At 50.5% G+C, this 17,190-nt stretch overlaps 1 protein-coding gene across 4 annotated transcripts in view; it reads right to left on the bottom strand.

Annotated features, from left to right (window-relative positions):
- Window positions 1-17,190, bottom strand: part of SLC4A3 (solute carrier family 4 member 3) — a 93,101-nt gene that overhangs the window by 18,329 nt on the left and 57,582 nt on the right. For all 4 annotated transcript variants that reach the window (XM_050969643.1, XM_050969642.1, XM_050969644.1 and 1 more), the window contains one exon: window positions 6,319-6,503. In XM_050969643.1, coding sequence (XP_050825600.1) covers window positions 6,319-6,503 — 185 coding nt within the window. The remainder of the gene's footprint in view (window positions 1-6,318; window positions 6,504-17,190) is intronic.

Below are 17,190 nucleotides of genomic sequence, written 5' to 3'. Positions count from 1 at the left end.
GCTGGCGAGCAGTGGGGCCCTGGCTGCTGTGAGTGGGGGGGGCAAGCCTACAAAGAGCTTTGATAAGCACTTGCTGCCCCGGCGTAAGGAGGGGGAGGACATAGACACCTTCCTGACGGCCTTTGAGAATGCCTGCGAGCTGCACCGGGTTGACCCTGCAGACAGGATCGCAGTTCTCACCCCCTTACTGGACTCCACAGCCGTGGAGGTGTACAGCCGACTGAAAGGGGCGGAGGCAGGGGACTACGAACTGTTCAAACAGGCCCTACTCCGTGAGTTTAGGCTGACTCCTGAGATGTACCGGAAAAAGTTCCGGAGCCAGCGTAAAACCCGTGAGGTCACATACCTACAACGGTCAACCGGGCACAGGGGTATGCCCGCAAGTGGACAGCTGGGGCCCAAACTAAAGAGGACCTGCTTGACCTATTCATACTGGAGCACCTGTACGAGCAGTGCCTGTCCGACTTGAGGCTGTGGTTGATGGACCAGAAGCCGGAGAATCCACAGCACGCAGGCCAGCTGGCCGACCAATTTGTGGACAGTCGGGCAGGGGATGGCAGGGAGGAGTCTCGAAGGAGCAAGCCTGCCTCAACCGAGAGAGAGAGTCATCATGGGACCTCCCAGCGGGGTCCTATGGAGAACCCCCCCCAAAAGGGGAACATCCAGCGGCAGGTCCCTCCGACCCACTCAAGGGGACCCACGAGACATGGGCTGCTATCGCTGTGGCCAACGAGGTCACATACGGGCCCAGTGCCCCAAGCTCAGGGACAGACCAAGCAGACCCAACCCGCAGAGGGTGGACTGGGTAAAAGACCCTATCGGAGGAGGGGCTACATTCCCAGGAAAGGGGGGCTGGCAACGTACCACCTGTGGATGCTCCAGGCTCCGGGTTTTTGGTTTACCGGGTGGGCGCGGGGCTGCCCCTCCGGAAAGAGTGCATTGTTTCCCTGGAGGTAGATGGGAGGAAGGTCACTGGGTACTGGGACACGGGCGCAGAAGTGATGCTGGCCCGGCCCGAGGTAGTGGCCTCAGATCGGATGGTGCCTGACACCTACCTGACCCTGATGGGCGTGGGTGGGACCCCATTCATGGTGCCCGTGGCAAGGGTACACCTGAAATGGGGGGCCAAGGAGGGCCCCAAGGATGTGAGGGTACACCGATATTTGCCCACTGACGTGTTAATGGGAGGGGACCTCGAGGACTGGCCTAGTAACACCCGGAGTGCCCTGGTCGTGACTCGTAGTCAGAGTCGGCAAAGGGCACTGCACCCCAACAACGGGGAAGGTACTCGACCCGAGGTGCAGGACCCTAACCCAGGGAGCGGGGAACGCCCAGGGGCACGGTGCAGAGAGGCTGCGGCCTCAGACCCAGCCAGCAAGAGAGAGCCGGTCCCCATCCCTGTCCCAGCTGCTGAGTTCCAGGCCGAGTTGCAGAAAGATCCCTCCTTGCGGAAGCACCGGGATCGGGCTGACCTTAGTGCGGTACAGACCATGAGGAGAGGTTGCAAGGAGAGGTTCCTGTGGGAGAAAGGGTTCCTGTACCGAGAATGGGCTCCCCCAGGGGAAGTAGAGTCATGGGGGATCAGGAGGTAGCTGGTGGTTCCCCAGAAGTTTCGTCACAAGCTGCTGTACCTAGCCCATGACATCCCTCTCGCAGGGCACCAGGGAATCTGACGCACCAGGCAGAGGCTGCTACAGAACTTTTACTGGCCTGGGGTCTTTACCCATGTCCGACAGTACTGTCAATCCTGTGATCCCTGCCAGAGGGTGGGGAAGGCCCGGGACAAGGGGAAAGCGGCTTTGAGGCCTTTACCCATCATAGAAGAACCTTTCCAGAAGGTGGCTATGGACACAGTGGGACCCCTCAGCAAGATGACCCGGTCAGGGAAGAAATACATCCTGGTGGTGGTGGATTTTGCCACTCGCTACCCTGAGGCGGTGGCCTTGTCCTCTATCGAAGCCGACACAGTGGCAGATGCGCTGCTGACAATTTTCAGCCGGGTGGGGTTCCCCAAGGAGGTCTTAAAGGACCAGGGGTCCAACTTCATGTCGGCTCTGCTCCGGTCCTTATGGCAGAAATGTGGGGTCCAGCACAACTGGGCCTCAGCGTATCACCCCCAGTCCAACGGGCTGGTAGAAAGGTTCAACGGGACGCTGAAGATGATGCTAAAAACATTTATGAACCAGCACCCGCAGGACTGGGACAAGTACTTACCTCACCTGCTGTTCGCGTACAGGGAGGTGCCCCAGGAATCTACCGGGTTTTCATCTTTCGAACTCTTGTATGGAAGGCGGGTAAGGGGGCCCCTAGACCTGATGAGGGACGAATGGGAGGGGAAGGCCTCTCCCGAGGGAGAGTCAGTGGTGGAGTATGTCCTGACCTTCTGGGAAAGACTGGCTGAGCTCATGGGCCTGGCAAGGGAGAATCTGGCCCGAGCCCAGAGGAGGCAGAAGGTCTGGTATGACCGCACGGCACGGGCCCGTGCCTTCGCCACCGGAGATCAGGTGATGGTTCTTATCCCCGTGAGGAGAAACAAACTCCAGGCCGCCTGGGAAGGGCCCTTCAAGGTTATCAAGCAACTGAATGAGGTAAACTATGTGGTGGAGCTGTCAAACCGGGCACATCACCGTCGGGTGTACCATGTGAACATGATGAAACCATACTATGACAGGGGGAATGTGGTGTTGGCTGTGTGTGGACATTGGGAGGGGCAGGGAGATGACCCCTTAGTAGATCTATTCCCTGGGACCAAAGCGGGTTCCCCCCTGGAGGCGATTCCCCTCTCTGATCAGCTGACCCCGGGCCAGCACGCTGAGATCAGGGGGGTGCTGCATCTATATCAACAGCTGTTTTCCAACCAGCCTGGACGCACTAATTTGACTGTCCACCGGGTGGAGACCGGGTCACATCCCCCTATAAGATGCTCCCCTTTTTGGGTCACTGGTAAAACTGCCCAGGATCTGGAAAGAGAGGTCAGGGACATGCTGGCTTTGGGGGTGATCCAGCCGTCTTCCAGCCCTTGGGCCTCGCCAGTGGTGCTGGTTCCCAAGAAGGATGGGTCAATCCGGTTCTGTGTGGACTATCGAAAGCTCAATGCCATCACCGTATCTGATGCCTACCCTATGCCCAGGCCTGACGAGCTCCTAGACAAGCTGGGAGGTGCTCGGTACCTCACCACTATGGATCTTACCAAAGGCTACTGGCAAGTGCCGCTGGACGCAGATGCCAGGCTGAAATCGGCCTTTATCACCCCTCTGGGGCTCTATGAGTTTCTGACCCTGCCCTTCGGCCTCAAGGGAGCACCGGCCACCTTCCAGCGCCTGGTGGATCAGCTACTGAGGGGGATGGAGAGTTTTGCCATGGCGTATATTGACGACATCTGCATCTTCAGCCAGACCTGAGAGGACCACATGTCCCAGGTTAAACAAGTCCTGGACTGACTCCGAAAGGCTGGGTTAACAGTAAAGGCTGAGAAGTGCAAGGTGGGGATGGCTGAAGTATCTTACCTGGGCCATCGGGTGGGGAGCGGCTGCCTGAAGCCGGAACCAGCCAAGGTGGAGGTAATCAGAGACTGGCCTGCCCCCCAAACCAAAAAGCAGGTCCAGGCCTTTAGTGGGATGGCGGGGTACTATCGAAGGTTCGTGCCCCACTTTAGTGCCATAGCTGGCCCCATCACTGAACTGTGCAAAAAGGGGAAGCCAGACAAGGTGACCTGGACTGAGCAGTGCCAGGAGGCTTTCCGGGCGCTGAAGGAGGCTCTGGTTAGTGGCCCAGTTCTGGCAAACCCAGATTTTGACAAACCCTTTATGGTGTTCACCGATGCCTCAGACACGGGACTGGGGGCGGTGTTAATGCAGGAGGATGAAAAGGGGGAGAGACACCCCATCGTGTACCTGAGTAAGACGCTGCTACCCCGGGAACAAAGCTACGCGGCCATCGAGAAGGAATGCCTGGCCATGCTGTGGGCCCTTAAGAAGTTAGAGCCATATCTCTTTGGGCGACACTTCACCGTGTACACCGACCACTCTCCCCTGACCTGGCTGCACCAGATGAAAGGAGCCAACGCCAAGCTCCTGAGGTGGAGCCTGCTCCTGCAGGACTATGACATGGACGTGGTCCATGTGAAGGGAAGTGCCAACCTGACAGAGGATGCGTTGTCCCGGAGAGGGGACCCTGAACTTCCCCAGGTCACTGGGCAGAGTGACCCTGCTCAGTTCAGTCTCGAAGGGGGGAGAGATGTGATGCAGTAGGGACTGTCTGTGTGGGGAGTGGGAGAGCAGGGGAGGACTCTAGGGGATGGACGATGCCAGAGCCTGTAACCTGAGCTAGGTAAGGGAGGGGAAAGGTCAACACCTTTACCCGGGAAGGGGGACAAAGGAAGGGAGTGGCAGGAGGGAAGCAGTTTGAGTTTGGGCTTGGGGCTGTGTGGGCGGAATTCAGGGTATCCTAGCTAGGATCCAAGCACCCTGAAATCCCAGAAGGACTCGGTGGAGGGGTCCTGACTGTGCCTGCAAGCCCTGCTGTAACCTGTGTTCCTGTTGTCCAATAAACCTTCTGTTTTACTGGCTGGCTAAGAGTCACTGTGGGTCCCAGGAAGAGGGGTGCAGGGCCGGACTCCCCACACTCCGTAACAAGGAGTGCAAGGAAAAAAGCAGGCCCATTAACAATGGAGGGAGGAGTTTAATGAGGACTGTGAAATGGCTGAGGTAATGCACTGCTTTCAGAGCATGTCTGCAGTGAAAGGGTCAGGGAATTAGGACGGAATTAGAAGCCTGTAAGGAGGTCAGGGACAGCTGAGCTCTCTGCAACATACAGACTCCATGGAGCTGCAGCTTCAAATCCTGGCAAGGCTAACTTGGTCCTTCAGCTTTCTGATACCCAGCAGTTGACATGGCCAAAGCATGGCACCAACACTAACTAGCTAATCCTCACACCTGTGTGCCAGGTCACTACCATCCTCCTCAGTTCACTGGCAGAGAAGTGGAGGGAGAGAGAACTGAACTGCCCAGGGCCACCCACAAAGTGAGTGCAGAGCCAGGGTTAGAACATTACGTCTCCTGGTTCTCAGTCCAGGGCTCGGCCCATCAGGCCCATGCACCTCACTCTGTGGTGTCTTTCAGCCGAGAGCCCTCAGAAACCAAGGAGCCACCTGCTCTGCATGAACAGTCTAGAGCCGAGCACAGGGCATTCGGCCAAACTCCCCTCCAATCACTCAAGTTTCCCTGTTAGTCTCACAGTTCCAGTCAGTCCCTCTTGAGCAATAACCAGCAGAACCTCCAGGCTTCTTTGGATGGACTCCCATCTTCTGGATCACGAAGCTGCACTGCATGCAGCCTAGGAGTCTCTGTGCTGACGCCGATCTGGCTGGGTTTGTTACCCAGCAAACAGCTGGAGATATAAAGTTTCCTATGTACAATCTCCTGCAGCCAAGAGGACGCTGAAAGCTAGTCCAGGAATGTTTAATTCTCACTCTCCTCCAACCCTGGATGTCTGTAGCAGGTGCCTATAATTGTCTCTCCTTTGTCTTTCCTTGTCAGAGAATGAGTTTCATTGCCATGCTATTTAGTCCTTGGAATCTAAGATTAGACAATAATCTGCAACAGCCACTATCACTTCTAGCCCTTGATGTCTGAGTTCCCTATGCCGGGCATTGGGCACTGACACAGAAAAGCATCAACCCTCCTCTCATTCTTCCTCTGCCATTTCAGAGCAGATTCTCCCTACTGCCTTGCGCTGGATGTTGGAAGTACACACTAGCTGTACACAACAGCCTCTTCTCCTCTGCCAGCCTCTGAGGACCCCTTCACTCCTGCCCTTGGAATGAAGTTTCTGGGGATCTCTCCTTTTGTGTTCACCTCCCATTTTAGCACTTCCTGCCCCAGCCTGATGTCTGTCCTGGTCTCTCTCTTTCACAGAATCATAGAATATCAGGGTCAGAAGGGACCTCAGGAGGGATCTAGTCCAATCCCCTTCTCAAAGCAGGACCAATCCCCAACTAAATCATCCCAGCCAGGGCTTTGTCAAGCCTGACCTTAAAAACCTCTAAGGATGGAGATTCCACCACCTCCCTAGGGAACCCATTCCAGTGCGTCACCACGCTCCGAGTGAAAACGTTTTTCTTTTGTACCGGGCCATCCTCCCTGTCCCAGGCTTGGCTTCTCTGATAAGACCTGTGCCTCCCAGTACTCCCTGTCCCTAACCCCTGTCCAGAAGGGACTTGGTGCAGCATCTCTGCAGCTTTTCTGTCCTGTGTCTGACCTCTGTCCCACCATACCACCATTCCCCACACTCTAGCAGGAATGCATGCCCAGCGCCTACCTTGTCAGACATGAGGGTAGAAATGGACCGTCCAATTTCATGGTAATCGACGTTGGCCTGACTGGGTCCCAGCAGGACAAAGATGAACCTGACTGGAATTGGGACCTCCAGGACAGATTCCAGGAAGACAGCCTCATTCAGCCGGACAAAAGCCATAGTGGGCTGTTCAAGGAACTGCACACAGCCTACCAGGAGGCAAAGAACAAAACCACAAGGTCATGGCAGAAGTCAGGAGTTCCAGGTGACAGAGACTGCAGCCCCAGAGCAGCACTGGCATGGAGAAGGGATCCCCTGGGCACATGCCCCATGGCAACTCTCTCAATCAGGCATATGACCTCCCTGCACCATCTGCCAGGACATGCCCTGGTAACATGTTGACAGAGACATACTTCACATCTGAGGGAACTGAAACATAAACCTGAATCTCAGCTGTCACTGAAAATACAAATAAACTCTCTTTTCTTTGACAACACTCCTGACATAAACCTTTTGGATGGGGTTGGAAACGTAGTATGAGGTAGCCCTTGTAGTGCCATAGTTAAGGTTGTCCAGAGGTTTCTGTTTACAGCCAATTTTTCAAAGTGCTCTACAATCCACATGCATACTGAGATTGGTCTGAACATTACTGTGCTGGTGGAGGATCCCGGGACAGTTAGTGATGCCAGGTTGGGATCAGTTGGTCAAGACGTTCTTAAGATGCAGCCCCCACCAAAATTACCTCATTTAAAAATTTGCTGGCTCTTATAGTGTATTTTTGCCCTGCAGCTAGGGAAAAAAGAGAGGCAGGATCAACAAGGAACTGACATGAGTTTATCTCAGCTAGTGAAAGCGAACAAGCAGTCCATTTTTAAAGTGCTTTAAAATTAACAGGCACATTCAAACAGGCTTGAAATGTAGCCCTGGTCTACTGTGACAAAGTGAGACTGTTCTGTAATATTTTTATGAGTCTAGTATGTGCCTCAATTTCCCCTATGTGCCATGTTGTTATCCAGTGGGTGGAAAAGGCCACTCAGAACAGGCCAGGAGACATAGATGTGGGTGTCACCAAGCTGTCTGGGTCTGGTCCGGTCCCCATAGCAATGGAGCATTGGAGAAGACAATGGCAAATCCAGTCCCCAGGACAGTGACAACTAGCAGCCAATGTCCTGGAGGGATACCGATTTCCCTACCTCTCAGCAGAGAGGCTGAGCAAAATCCCCCAGCTGCAGAACAAAGGCCGGGGGAGGTGTGAAGAAGGGGATCAGAGCTGGCTGCTGGAAGGAATGGGGGCTCTCACCTGCAGTCTGACACAGGAGATCAGACGGAGGGATGGACAGAGCTTGACTCAAGGGGATTGCTACAGCTGGGCTGGGCTCTGAGCTAACCAGGATGGACTGTGCTTTAGCCTTCAGTTCTCAAGGCTACCCAAAGGCCTTCCTGTGCTGTCTCCAGTTAACCAATAACCCGACACTTCTGTGCTGGGAGTGTCCCTTCATATGCTGGGTGAGGTGCATTAGTCCCTGAAGAATGGACAAGTCTCCCTTGGGGTCTGTTGCTGTGGGAGGAGCTCATGGGCTGGAGCAGGGGGGCTAACGGTCCAGAGGTCCAATCTTAGGAGGCAGTGAAGCTGCATGGCTTCCCCTGGAGGAAGAGAGAGACCCACTGGGGGTCTGGCTCACTGACGGGTTCCTCCTAGAGACCCTTCCAAAGCCAGGGTGTAGCACCAACCCTGTGGATCCATGACATCGACAAAGTGTTTGTAACTATTTACTATTTTTGTTAGGGATGCAATTCTTTATTCAAATAGCTAAATCAGCATGATCCTTAGTGTGGACACAGATAAACTGGTAGAAAGGTGCCTTGTATTTACAGTCCCTATATTCACAGCAAGAAGCTATGCCAGTATAAAGATTTAAGAACATAGGAATGTCCAGACTGGGTCAGACCAAAGGTCCATCTAGCCCAGCAGCCTGTCAGAGAGACTCAGAACATGGGGTTGCATTCCTGACCATCCTGGCTAATAGCCACTGATGGACCTTTATAACTGTCTGCCTCCACACAAGGGGCTGTACCACTTTACCTATACAAGTTTCAAACTGATGAAATTTAAATGGTAAAAAAACAGTGTGTAGACAAGCCCTTATTATGCCAGCTGAGGGCCTGGGGTACAGACTGTGGTGTACATTTAGGGCCATTTGTTCAGTTGGCTCCTAAGATACAGCTCCCCTCAAAATAACCTCATAGATTCATAGTTTAAGACCAGAAGGAACCATCCGCTCTGACCACCTATGGAGCACAGGTCAGAGAATCTCACCCAGTTTCCCCCTCTTTTTAGCCCAATAACTTGTGTTTGGCTAAAGCATCCCTTCCAGAAAGGCCTCCAGTCTGGATCTGAAGCCATCAAGAACTGGAGAATCCACCACTTCACTTGAGAGTTTGTTTCAAGGGTTAATTACGCTCACTGTGAAAAAACTATATCTAATGTGAATTTGTCTGGCTTCAACTTCCGCCGTAAATGTTTGGGTGACTTTCTCCACTAGATTAAAGAGTCCTTTAGTGTCCCATATTATCTCCCCCGGAAGGTATTTAGATACTGAAGTTAAGGCACCTTGCCATCTCTTTACGACAAGGTGAACAGACCGAGCCCTTTAGGGGCTTGTCCTATACGGACAGTTAGTGTGTGGGAAGGGTGAGTGTAAGTTTGCAGGGCACTTCCTTGCCACAGCACTAACTGGTCATGCACCCTTCTGCCATGCACCAACAGTCCTGTCGCATGCTTTGGTCTCCTGTTCAGCATTTGATCAAAGAGCACGATGGAACTTCTAGTGCACAGTAGCAGAATCCACACAGGCAGACAGTGCACAACAAGCTAGTGTGCTGTATATTTACACCCCAGCTTTCTATGCGCTAACTCTCAATTTAGACAAGCCCTCAGTCTGTCACTGTAAGAGACGGTTACTCACCCTGTGCAGTAAAAGGTTTTTTGAGATATGTCTCTCTGTGGGTGCTCCACCTCAGGTGCTGGTGCGTCCCTGCACTGTTAATCAGAGAGTTTCGGTAGCAGTGCCCGTCTGGCTTTCAGAATGCTGCAGTAAATGCATTTTTGGGGAATACGCCACTCACCAAGGCATAAGAACATAAGAACAGCCATACTGAGTCAGACCAAAGGTCCATCTAGCCCAGTACCCTGTCTTCCAACAGTGGCCAATGCCAGGTGCACCAGAGGGAATGAACAGAATAAGGAATCATCAAGTGATTCATCCCCTGTCGCCCATTCCCAGCTTCTGGCAAAGGGGCTAGGGATGTCATTGCTGCCCACCCTGGCTAATAGCCATTGATGGACCTATTCTCCATGAATTTATCTAGTTCTTTTTGAACCCTGTTATAGTCTTGGCCTTCACAACATCCTCTGGCAAGGAGTTCCACAGGTTGACTGCGCGTTGTGTGGAGAAATATTTCCTTTTGTTTGTTGTAAACCTGCTGCTTATTAATTTCATTTGGTGGCCCCTAGTTTGTGTGTTAGGAGGAGGAGTAAATAACACTTCCTTATTTACCTTCTCCACACCAGTCATGATTTTATAGATCTCAGTTATATCCCCCCCCCAAGTCGTCTCTTTTCCAAGCTGAAAAGTCCCAGTCTTATTAATCTCTCCTTAAATGGAAGACATTCCATACCCCGAATCATTTTTGTTGCCCTTTTCTGAACCTCTTCCAAGTCTAATATATCTTTTTTGAGATGGGGCGACCACCTCTGCACGCAGTATTCAAGATGTGGGTGTACCATGGATTTATAATGAGGCAATATGATATTTTCTGTCTTCTTATCTATCCCTTTCTTAAATGATTCCCAACATTCTGTTTGCTTTTTTGACTGCTGCTGCACATTGAGTGGATGTTTTCAGAGAACTATCCACAATGACTCCAAGATCGTCCTTGAGTGGTAACAGCTAATTTAGACCCCATCATTTTATATGTATAGTTTTCCAATGTGCATTACTTTGCATTTATCAACACTGAATTTCATCTGCCATGAGGACGCAGAGTGAATGTCCATCCGACACAGACATAGCGTCGGGGCATGATGTGCATTGTTTAAATCCTGGTGAACCAGGCATAACTGGATGGGCATGGTTAGCCCCATGTAGACCCTAATGGTCTGAGAGGGAAATAAAAAATAATATTTTTAACACAAAGAAGGATAAGTAACCAACTAGTAACGAACTATAAACTTTTAACTATTTCTATAAGTGTTTAACAAGCTAGTCAGGACACCACTGGGAGCTCCATCTCTGGCTGAGAACATCTGAGAAGGAACTAAGGGGGTTGGGTTGCATGTGCTAGATGAGGCACCAACGGTGCCGTGAGACAGGAACAGTGCATGCACGACCCAGACAGGCACTGCTGCTGAAATTCTCTGATCAGTGGCACATGGATGCACCAACACCTGAAGTGGAGCACCCACAGGGACATCACTTGAAGAACACACTTTCTCCAGCCCTGCAATCATTTTTATGTCTCTTTTCTGCAGTCTTTCCAATTTTTCAACATCCTTTTAAAAATGTGGGTACCAGAACTGAACGCAGCACTCGTGGGCGGCAGGATGGAGTTCCCCTTTGAGGGGGGGCTAGCCCCCAGCTCCCCCCTTCCGCCTGTGCCCTCCCCACAGCTGGAGCCCCAAGACCCCCTGCCCTGCCCCTCCCTCCATGGCTGGAGCCACAAGTCCCCATTCCCCTGCCCTTCAACCACCCATGGCAGTGTTTCAAATTCCATCCTACCCGTGCCATATGCAGAGGTAAAATCACCTGCTACTCGCTACTCCTGTTCATACAACTGCGACAGAGTGCTGGCCAACAGCAGCTGTACTAGCACTCTGATCATTGGGTCACCCTGGAGTAGACCTCAGGGCAAAGCTGTGCCCGGCTGACAGACTGGGGATGGGATGGAGAGAGCTACAACTCACTAGCCCAGAGAGTAGAAAGGCACAGGAAGGAAGTGCTTGGGGAAAAGAGAGGCACTGGCAGGCTTTTGAGAGTCAAGAGCCAAGAAGATCTCTCGAGGGAAAATACTTTCTATCTCCCCCCCTCCTTGGCGGAATGAGCTAGACAATGTATGCCACGGTAAATACAGAGTGTCACCAGTTTGTAAGGGTGGTATGGAAAGAACAGCGTAAATAAATTGCACAAGATGTTTGACCAGAAGGTCTCTGAGTGGTTTGTGGCTAGACAAGAGGCAGAAGCAGGACAACACAATGTCACAACATCCCAGGACCATATTAGCACTTTTTGCCACAGCATAACACTGGCAGCTCATGTTGAGTTGTTTGGCCACTATGATCCCTAAATCCTTTTCAGAACCACTGCTTCCCAGGATACAGGCCCCAATTCTGTGGGTGTTGCCTGCATTCCTTGTTCCTGGATGTACAACTTTGTTTTTGTATTAAAATGTATTTTGTTTCCATGGATCCAGCTTACCAAGTAATCCAGACCATTCAGTACCAATGACCTGACCAGCCATTATTTACTACTCCCCTAGTCTTTGTGTCATCTGAAAATTTTATCAGAAGCAATTTTATATTTACTTCCTGATCACTGATGAGACTGTTGAATAGCATCAGGCCTACCACTGATCCCTGCAAAACCCCACTAAAAGCACCCTCCCCCATGAGTCCCTACTTTTGAGAGCTGTCTGTGAGCCAGTCTGCAATTCATTGTGGTCTACTGATATTGTGGCAAACTTCTCTTGGAGACACTTCTGAAGTTTCTCCTGAGTCACTATATCTTCAAGGGACTTGACGTTGAATTTATTTCATACTGATTTTGCCTGCTTGCGATGCCTTGAGGTGACCTGGAAATTCATGATTAATCTAACGAGGTGATGGTCTGTCATAGGCACCATATAGGCACAGTCATAGGCACCACACTAGGCCCTTGTGATGTAAACATCCTTCCGATCTCGAGCTCTAACAAGAACATAGTCAAAAAGGTGCCAATGCCTGGAGTGAGGCTGTCTCCAGGTGGTCTTACACTTCTCACCCTGTCTAAAGAGGGTATTCGTGATAATCAGGTCATGTTCTACACATTTGCCCAGGAGGAGGATGCTGTTGGAGTTAGCCTTTCCTACTCCAGATCCATTCCAGAGACCTGACTCCCACCCGACTCTAGCATTAAAATCTCTGAGGAGAATGATCTTGTCCTCCTTGGAAATGTTGGTCAAGACTGTCAAGATCTGTATAGAATTGTTGTCTGATAGCCTCGATAGAATCAAGCGTTGGGGCATACGAGTGTTGTTGAGCCCAAGATGAAGTCATAAGATGCTCATTGATTCTTACAGGAAATTCTGTAAGCTGAATGGCAAACTTATTCCTAATAGCAAAACAAACCCATGAACATGCCTGTTCTCTACAGATTTTCCTTTCCAGGAAAACGTGTAGCCTCCACCTTTTTCTCTCAATTGACCTTCATCTGCGCACCTTGTCTCACTCAGGGCGCGACGTCGATGTTATATCTCGTAAGTTCCCTGGCGAAGGTAGCAGTTCTTCTTTCCGGCCGTATATTATTTTTGTTATCCATTAGGGTGTGAACATTATATGCAGCGAAAGTCACTCTCTTTTTATAGCTTCAACCGCAGGCAGAGTGATCCCACTAGACGTGGTAATCCAGCCAGGAATGTATGAGACATCCTAGGTTTAGGGCACCTTTTCTAGCCCTCTTCCCATGCGGGATGAGCAGAGGTTTGATAAATAAAGGAAGGTAGCTATCTTTTATGGACATCCAGCCAGTCAGTTAGTTATAAAATCCCTGTTAGTAGCTGTTCTCTACTTGCTTTACCTGTAAAGGGTTAACAAGTCTAGCTGCCATGAATAGGTAAAGGGAAGTGAGTAGGCACCTGGCCAAAAGAGCCAATGGGAAGGCTGGAACTGTTTAAAATTGAAACAAGACTCCTCTTTTGTCTATCTGTGGTTGTTCTCCCGGAGAGGAGACACAGAGCAGCAATGCTGTAAGAAGCTTTGAGCCAGGTATGAAAAATCATCAAATCATCCAGTCGGGGTGTGTGACTCACTGCTGCAGCACCTCCTGCTGGTCGTCTCAGGGAATTAGCATTTCCAGGCTCTGGAGCGCCCTCTGCAGGATGGTGCCCTGCTGCCACTGGCCCTCAGGTCCCTCCCCAGGATCCAGTGCCCCTTGTCTTTGGGATGCTGCCCCCTGGCAATACTCCCACAGTCTCAGGGTCACCCCACCCAGGGGAACCCTCAACCCCTATCCCCACCTTGCCTCAGTCATGGGCTACTGCCAGTCACCATCTAGCCCTCGCTCACTGGGGCAGACTGCACTGTAAAAGCCACTCATCATAGGCAAGAGGGGTTTGAACCTACTGCCTCTGCCTACCCATGGGCTGCCCCCTGCAACCCCAGTACCTAATTGGCCTTCCACTAGGCCACAGCCTGGGGGTTTTCCAGGTCAAAGCTCCCCAGCTCCCTTGGCCTTCCTCCAGACCTGCTCTACTCCAGGTACCTTCTCTCAGCTCCCTGCAGCCAGGTCCCTCCCTCTCAAAGCCAGAGACAGTCTGTCCCTGGCTTCTGGCCCCAGCCCTCTTATAAGGGCCAGCTGGGCCCTCATTAAGCCAGCCTCGGCCTGATTGGGGCATGGCCCCCTTGCTGAGGCTGCTTTCCCCAGTCAGCCTAGTAGCTGCTTTCTCTCAGCTACAGCCCTCCCTAGGGCTGTTTTTAACCCTTATCCTTCAGGTTCTTACACATCCCTAGAAACTACTCATTTGAAACCCCCAGATATGTAAGTAGATCAGGAAATGTATAGGAAGACGCGATTAGGTTTATCTCTTCTATTACTTTATGGCTTGTGGACTCCTCTGTGCTAACCCCAGGTGTTCTTGTTTTGCTTGTAATATTTAAGCTGCACCTCAAGGAAGTTATTTTGATGCTTAATCCTTATATATAGTTCTTTTTAAAATCTAGCAATAGTCTGCATTTTTAGATGTATTTTCTCTCTTTTTGTTTTTAATAAAATGTACCTTTTTTAAGAACAAGATTGGATTTTTGTGTCCTAAGAGATTTGTGCATGTTGTTTAATTAGCTGGTGGCAACAGCTGATTTTGTTTCTGTCATAAACATACAGCTAAGGGTATCATAAAATCCCTCCTTTTCTCTGTAAGGTGTTAAGCAGCTCAAATAACCTGGTTGGCACCTGACCAAAAGAACCAATAAGAAAAGAAGATGTTTTCAAATCTGGGGTGCGGGGGAGTTTTGTTTGCGCTCTCTTTGTTTGTTCTCTCTCTGGGCGAGAGAGGGATCAGGCAGGAAAAAACATCTCCTAAAAACCTACCTGAAATGAGCATCTAAGATTACAAAAATTGTAAGTAAAGGCAAGGAAATGTGTTAGATTGTCTTTTGTTTTAGCTTGTGAATTTTCCCTATGCTAAGAGGGAGTTTTATTCCTGTTTTTTGTAACTTTGAAGCTAAGCCTAGAGGTGAATCCTGTGTGTTTTAAATCTTTGTATTTACCCTGTAAAGTTACCTTCCATCCTGATTTTGCAGGTGTGATTCTTTTACTATTTTTTTTTTAATAAAATTCTTCTTTTAAGAACCTGATTGATTTTCAGTATCCTAAAACCCCAAGGTTTTGGTCTGTGCTCACATTGTACCAATTGGTTATATTATTATCCTCAAGCCTCCCCAGGAAAGGGGGTGAAGGGGTTTGGGGGAATATTTTGGGGAAACAGGGACTCCAAATCGCCTTTTTCCTGAATCTTTGTCTAAATCACTTGGTGGTGGCAACATTACTATCCAAGGACAAGGAAAGGATTTGTGCCTTGGGAAAATTTTAATCTAAGCTGGTAGAAAGAAGCTCAGGGGTCTTTCATGCAGGTCCCCACATCTGTACCCAAGAGTTCAGCGTGGAGAGGGAACTTTGACAGTTTCTTTCTCAGCTCTTCCCCAGACAGGGTGGTGTAGAGCCTTGAGGGTACCCTACAGGAAGGAATTCCCAAGTGCTCCTTCCTGGGTTTTCAAAGGGGGAGGGTTTGCAGTTGGGTGGTGGCAGCATCTACCCATCCAAGGTCAAAGAAAAGCTGTAACCTTGGCAGTTTAATACTAGCCTGAAGTGACCAGTATTAATTTTTAGAATCCTTGCAGACCCCCACTTCCTGCATTCAAATGCCAAAGTGGGGAATCAGCCTTGACAAGAGGGGATCCTAAAAAGGACTGCTCAATTGTGATAGTAGCTACTGAACTGCACCCATCTCAGTTCAGGTGCCAGACGAACATCTAACTACCGCCGCCTACGTGCAGATTCGTGGCTAGGGACTGTCAGATTCACTAATCCTGTCCTCATCACCACTAGTCCATTGCCGCAGGGCTTGGAAGGTTGGAAAAATATTATTTCCCATGGTAGAAGCCTGCGCATGATTTCTATTAACGTGGGGAAGCAGGTGCACCTACAGTGACCACATGATCATGACAAGTTGGAGTTTTGAGGCCCAGTGGCAAGGAAAGTCCAAGACGACTGGAGATCTCCACTTGCTGCAGCCTTCACCTGCTTTCACAGGCATTGAGATCAAGGACCCTCTTCCACCTGATCCACCATTAAGGACTTGGGGGATTGGACCATGCTTTGTTTGGGACTTCCCCTTAGGCCTGTTCACCTTGAGAAACCCTACCAGGAACATGAAGCTCCTGACAATTTAGCTCTGAGGATCATTGGAACACGCAAGCCCCTTCACCACAACAAGGTGATGGTCCCCAAAGAGGGGACTGCTATGCCTACAGCTGATGATCATAATGAAAATCTCTGGAAGGGATTAAAGACTGCCATTCTCTTGGCACGTGCTGAGTCCACTGGCTGTGTCACCCGCCATCACCAAGATTGGTTTGATGAGAACAGTGCTGAGATTCAGAGCCTGCCTGACCAAAAAAGAAAAGCTCATGGCATGTGGCAAAATGACAAATCACACCAGCAGAAGAAAGAGTCATACAAGCAACTCAAGGCTAAAGCCCAAAGGAAAATCCATGACATCAAAAATAAGGGGTGGCAAGAAAAGGCCAAGGAGATAGAGCTCTATGTTGATAAACATACGTGAAGAGTTTTTTTCATGCAGTAAGAGCCATTTATGGCCCATGTTCCCATGGCCCCACACCACTCCGAGCCCAGGACGGGTCAATGTATTTTAAGGACAGCAAAGCCATCAAAGCCAGATAGAAGGAGCATTTTGAGCTACTCCTGAACTGTGAGTCAATGGTCTTGGATGCCAGTATCAAATCTATACCTCAACGACATGAAAGAGAATCTCTTGCTGACCCGCCTCCCCCCTTCAAAAAAGTAACATGAGCCACATGTAAACTCACAACAGCAAGGCAGCAGGACCAGCTGAAATCTACAAGTTTGGAGGTGAAGAACTGGTAGGGAAACTCCAAACACTTTTTTTTTCATATCTGATATAAAAGACGGTTACTCACCTTTGTATCTGTTGTTCTTCGAGATGTGTTGCTCATATCCATTCCAGTTAGGTGTACGTACACCACGTGCACGTTCGTTGGAAGATTTTTACCCTAGCAACTCTGGTGGGCCGGCAGGTCGCCCCCTAGAGTGGCGCCAGCATGGCGCCTGATATATACTCCTGCCGGCCCACCCGCTCCTCAGTTCCTTTTTGCCGGCTACTCCGACAGTGGGGAAGGAGGGCGGGTGTGGAATGGATATGAGCAACACATCTCGAAGAACAAGTTACAAAGGTGAGTAACCGTCTTTTCTTCTTCGAGTGATTGCTCACATCCATTCCAGGTAGGTGATTCCCAAGCCTTACCTAGGCGGTGGAGTCGGAGTGAGAAGTCGCGGCGTGTAGCACTGCGGAGCCGAAGGCCGCGTCATCTCTGGACTGCTGGACCAG

The sequence above is a fragment of the Gopherus flavomarginatus genome, chromosome 10 (genome assembly GCF_025201925.1).
Source record: "Gopherus flavomarginatus isolate rGopFla2 chromosome 10, rGopFla2.mat.asm, whole genome shotgun sequence".
NCBI lineage: Eukaryota > Metazoa > Chordata > Testudines > Testudinidae > Gopherus > Gopherus flavomarginatus.
The sequence above is the reverse complement of the archived record's forward strand: the minus strand, read 5'-3'. Positions and strand labels throughout refer to the sequence as shown.